General features: G+C 36.0%; 1 protein-coding gene across 1 annotated transcript; it reads right to left on the bottom strand.

The window, feature by feature from the left end:
• Positions 1-1577: 1577 nt before the first annotated feature.
• LOC122050819 (zinc finger MYM-type protein 1-like) lies at positions 1578-3845 on the bottom strand. Its single transcript, XM_042611693.1, has one exon. The coding sequence runs from the start codon at positions 3843-3845 to the stop codon at positions 1578-1580; it is 2268 nt and encodes a 755-aa protein (XP_042467627.1).
• Between the last annotated feature and the right edge of the window lie 283 nt (positions 3846-4128).

A 4128-nucleotide genomic window follows, 5' to 3' on the forward strand; every position in this document is an offset into this window, starting at 1 on the left:
AAATCTACCGAAATTTAAAGATATTGGATGATCTAGAAGCAGGAGCAAACTAGTTTGGCGATTCATTTGATCAGAAAAATTCCTATCAGAAAGATGGGTCGTTTTATCAGTTAAAGGTTCTTGCCATTTCCCTATCAGACATTTGGCAACTGCACAGCTAAAGCCCAGTTAAGTTGAGAGCTGGTTACGTATATATATAAATGAATTATACGGATATTATAACAAAATTTTGGTATATTAAAATTTTAATATAGATATAAATTTTATATCTTTAAAATGGTATATTGAATATTGAATTATTAGATTATACATCCTTTTTTGTACGATGTATATCAAAATTGTTGATATGTTTTTTATCCTGCCGGTGTTTCTTCGGGCAAATTGTACGCAGAGGGAACGATACGCAGAGGAGGCGGCCCCTCGCCGCCAATTGCTGATTTCCTTGTCGGAGACTGAGTTGACAGCGAATGCTAGAATAGTACAATTGAAAGGGGATAATTAAAAATAATATGGTGGATATTTTTATAAATTCTTTCTCCAAGATACCATTTACAAGAATTTTGCAAAGAGAGCACTAATTTATTAAAGTTATTTTTTTATTATTTTTAAAAAATTATATAGATGAGGATTATATTTGATCCGGTAATAAGATGGGTCCATCCGGTAGGAGGTCAAAGTGGTCAATGTCCTAGGCATAAGGTCGATCAGGCGAGCTATCTTCCTAGTCAACATGAAGAATAACCGACTCGACATTTCGACAGCTCAGTCAGATACCGAACTTTCGACGCTTATAAAGCTAAAGCAGGGAGGGACAAAGGTTGAGCGGCTGTCTCGCTCGACTAAACAGTGGCTAAACAGTGGATGCAGTCTCGACCCGGTAGGCAGAGCTTCCTTGCTCAGCATGGCGGAGCTGGGTAGCAGATCATTGGCCGAGCGGACGCTTGGCCCGGCCATTGTATCACCCAGACGACAAATCGACCGAGCGATTCCCTCGCTCGGTCCAATAACAGACAAAAGGGGCAGTTGGCAATATCTTCCTAGGGACCAGTGTCACCGACGGGCTGCATGGTTGGCGGCATGATCGGGTAGAGAATCATACGGTGGAAGCTTCCATTGTCACGTCAGGGCTGGATATGCTCGGCCTGTTTAGATATGACGTCAGATATGTTTTTCTGACACGTCCTTTCCATAATGCTTTGAGAAGCGTGCACGTCTTGGGAAGGGTGCACGCGTCTATATAAGGATCTCCAGATTTCGATGGAGGTATGTTCATTATTGTAACTACAGTTACACTGCTCCTTTCTCTACTTCATTTGCTTGCCGTCGGTAATTGACTTGAGCGTCGGACGGTCAGTGCCGGACCTGAGATTTTGGGGCCTGAGGCGAGCACAAAAAAATGGTGCCCTCAAAGTTTGGCATTCATATATTTCCAATCAATGTAAATATAACAATATTTTTAATTCTAGAAATAAAAGATAAAAAAAAATATCATCCAAAACAATATGTCATAAGCAAATATTAATATAATCAAAATGATCCAAACAAAATATAAAATTCATCTTCCGGACCAATATATGTCACTTGAATATTGCTCGCCTCGCAGTTTTAGAAGCAAAAGTATTGATTAAGTTAGCATAATCAACTTTCTCAACCACTTTTTTCTCGATAGATAACATAGTCAAGCCATTTAGTCTTTCTTGCGACATAGTTGATCGGAGATAAGTTTTGATCAATTTCAACTTGGAAAAACTCCTTTCAGCAGATGCAACTGTAACTTGTATAGTCAGCAAAATTCGATAAGCAATATAAACATTTGGATAACAACTATCCATTTTCTTCAAATAATTCAGCACATCAATCGCTCTTTTTGATTCTCTTGGTAATGAGTGTCTTAACAACTTTAGTTCTAAATATAAATCTGATCCATCAACATCAGAGTGTCCATCATGTGTTAAAGACTCTTGAAGATTGACACATGAGTGTAAGAGACTATCATCATTAATATACTTCAATCTCTCCAAACTAAATAAAAATCCAAATGTTTCTTCATATTTTTGAAATTGTTCAAACCGAGTTTGAAGTGAAGAAAGAGCTTGATCAATTATAAATAGGAAGTAATTAACTCGAAAAGATTCTTTAGGAGACTGGGTTACCTCTTCACTATTGATCTCATCAAATTGTCTCTTTCTTCGGATGATGCGTTTTTCTCGAAAAATAGGTTCAATTCCCATTTCACTTGCAATATGTTCAGCTTCAATTAATGCTTGATCAAATCCAGATTCTCTAAACTCTTGGAGAGAAGAAATAAGTCCTTTTAATTGTCTAATAGCAATATCAATATCCATATTTTCTGCTTGGAGAAACTTACTAACAATGTTAATCTCATATAACAACTTATACCAAATTACCATTCCAAACACGAACTCAAAATTCTCAAGTTCAAATGATGCCAAACCCTCAGCTTCACTCTTTATTTTTGAGTCATCAGAAATGTTTGCCAAATCAATTAAAGCATCTCGTATTTTTGAAGTTTGATCTTTTATGGGCTTCACGCTGTCAACATGGCTTTCCCATCGTGTCTGTGATAGTGGCTTGACTGTAAGACCTTGCACATGATCTTTGAAGATTTGCCACCGCTTGGTAGAAGAAGAAAATAATGAATATATGCGTTGTATTACACTGAAAAAGGACATTGCTTTAGGACAACATTTCACCATATCACATAATGTGAGATTAAGACTGTGACATCCACATGGAGTGTAGAAAGCTCTAGGATTAATTTCAAGTAATCTACTCTGTACACCCTTATGTTTTCCTTTCATATTAGATCCATTGTCATATCCTTGACCTCTTATATTATCAATATCAAGTTCGAGATTGTTCAAAATATTTTTAAGCTCTGTAAAAAGCCCAAGTCCTGAAGTTTCATTAACTTTCAAAAATCCAATCCAAAATTCTTCAACCACTATTGCATTTTCTGAATCATCCACACATCTAATTACAAGGGACATCTGCTCCTCGTGACTTGCATCTGGAGTGCAATCAAGTATGACAGTGAAATACTTTGCATGTTTAATTTTTGCAACAATTGAACTTCTTACTTCAGCCGCCAACATCTGTATCAATTCATTTTGGATTTTGGGTCCAAGATAAGTGTAATGAATTTGTCTTTCTTGAACACGCCGAAGGTGCTCCTCCATTATTGGATCAAATTCAACAATCATTTCAATTAGCTGCAAAAAGATTCCATTATTCTCAACATAAAGCTTCTCATTATCTCCCCGAAGTGGCAAGTTATTCTTCGCAATTCTTTGCACAACTGCAATTATTCTCTTCAATACTTGTTTCCAATGTTCTCTCTCCTTGTTAATTGCTACTTGTATATTTTCATCAATTGTCTTTTTCTTTCGAAGTCTTCTTTCTAATTCAATCCAACTAGTCATGCAATCAATATGATCTTTACTAGTTTCATGAAGACTGAGACATCGACTGATATTCTTCCAATCTTTGTATCCTTCGTCAGCTAGATGACCAAGTTTCATTGTGGTTCTTTGAGTCTTGAATAACTTACAACAGAAACAAAAGATCCTGTCCATAGAAATAGAATACACTAGCCATATTCTGTCACTTTTCTCACCATTTGGCAATTGTCTCTTATATTGTGATGGATTGAAGTGTCTGCCGGTGTTATCAAGAGGAAACAAAATATCATCATCTTTTCTAGGACCTCTTTCAACTAGAAAATCCCTAATATTTTGCATTTTGTCCCAATTTCCTGGATCATCAACATTTAAAGGAAACACGATTTCTTGATTTATATCTTCATCACTGTTATTTTCAGGCATATTGACTTCAACTTTATCATTTCCATATTATTTTTGGTCTTCATTTTGAAGTTCATTCAATTCACTATGTTTCTGATCATGCAACATATTATCAATGTCATCCTGATTCAGTTGTTCAGCTACTTCTGTTTGCTCTGCTTTTTGGCTGTTAGTGAAGTACTTATTAAGACTTCCTACTTGGCTTTGAATTAAAGCTTCTTCCTTTTGTTTTTTCTTCCTTTTTTCTGCTCCAGACAATTGTTTTCTTATAGGAAACATGTTTGCTAAAAGCCTAAATATTAAT

Source organism: Zingiber officinale, chromosome 3A (assembly GCF_018446385.1).
Source record: "Zingiber officinale cultivar Zhangliang chromosome 3A, Zo_v1.1, whole genome shotgun sequence".
In the NCBI taxonomy this organism is placed as follows: domain Eukaryota; kingdom Viridiplantae; phylum Streptophyta; class Magnoliopsida; order Zingiberales; family Zingiberaceae; genus Zingiber; species Zingiber officinale.

Coding starts and splice junctions, on each gene's coding strand:
- LOC122050819 (XM_042611693.1), bottom strand. CDS start 3,845: ATGCCTGAAAATAACAGTGATGAAGATATAAATCAAGAAATCGTGTTT.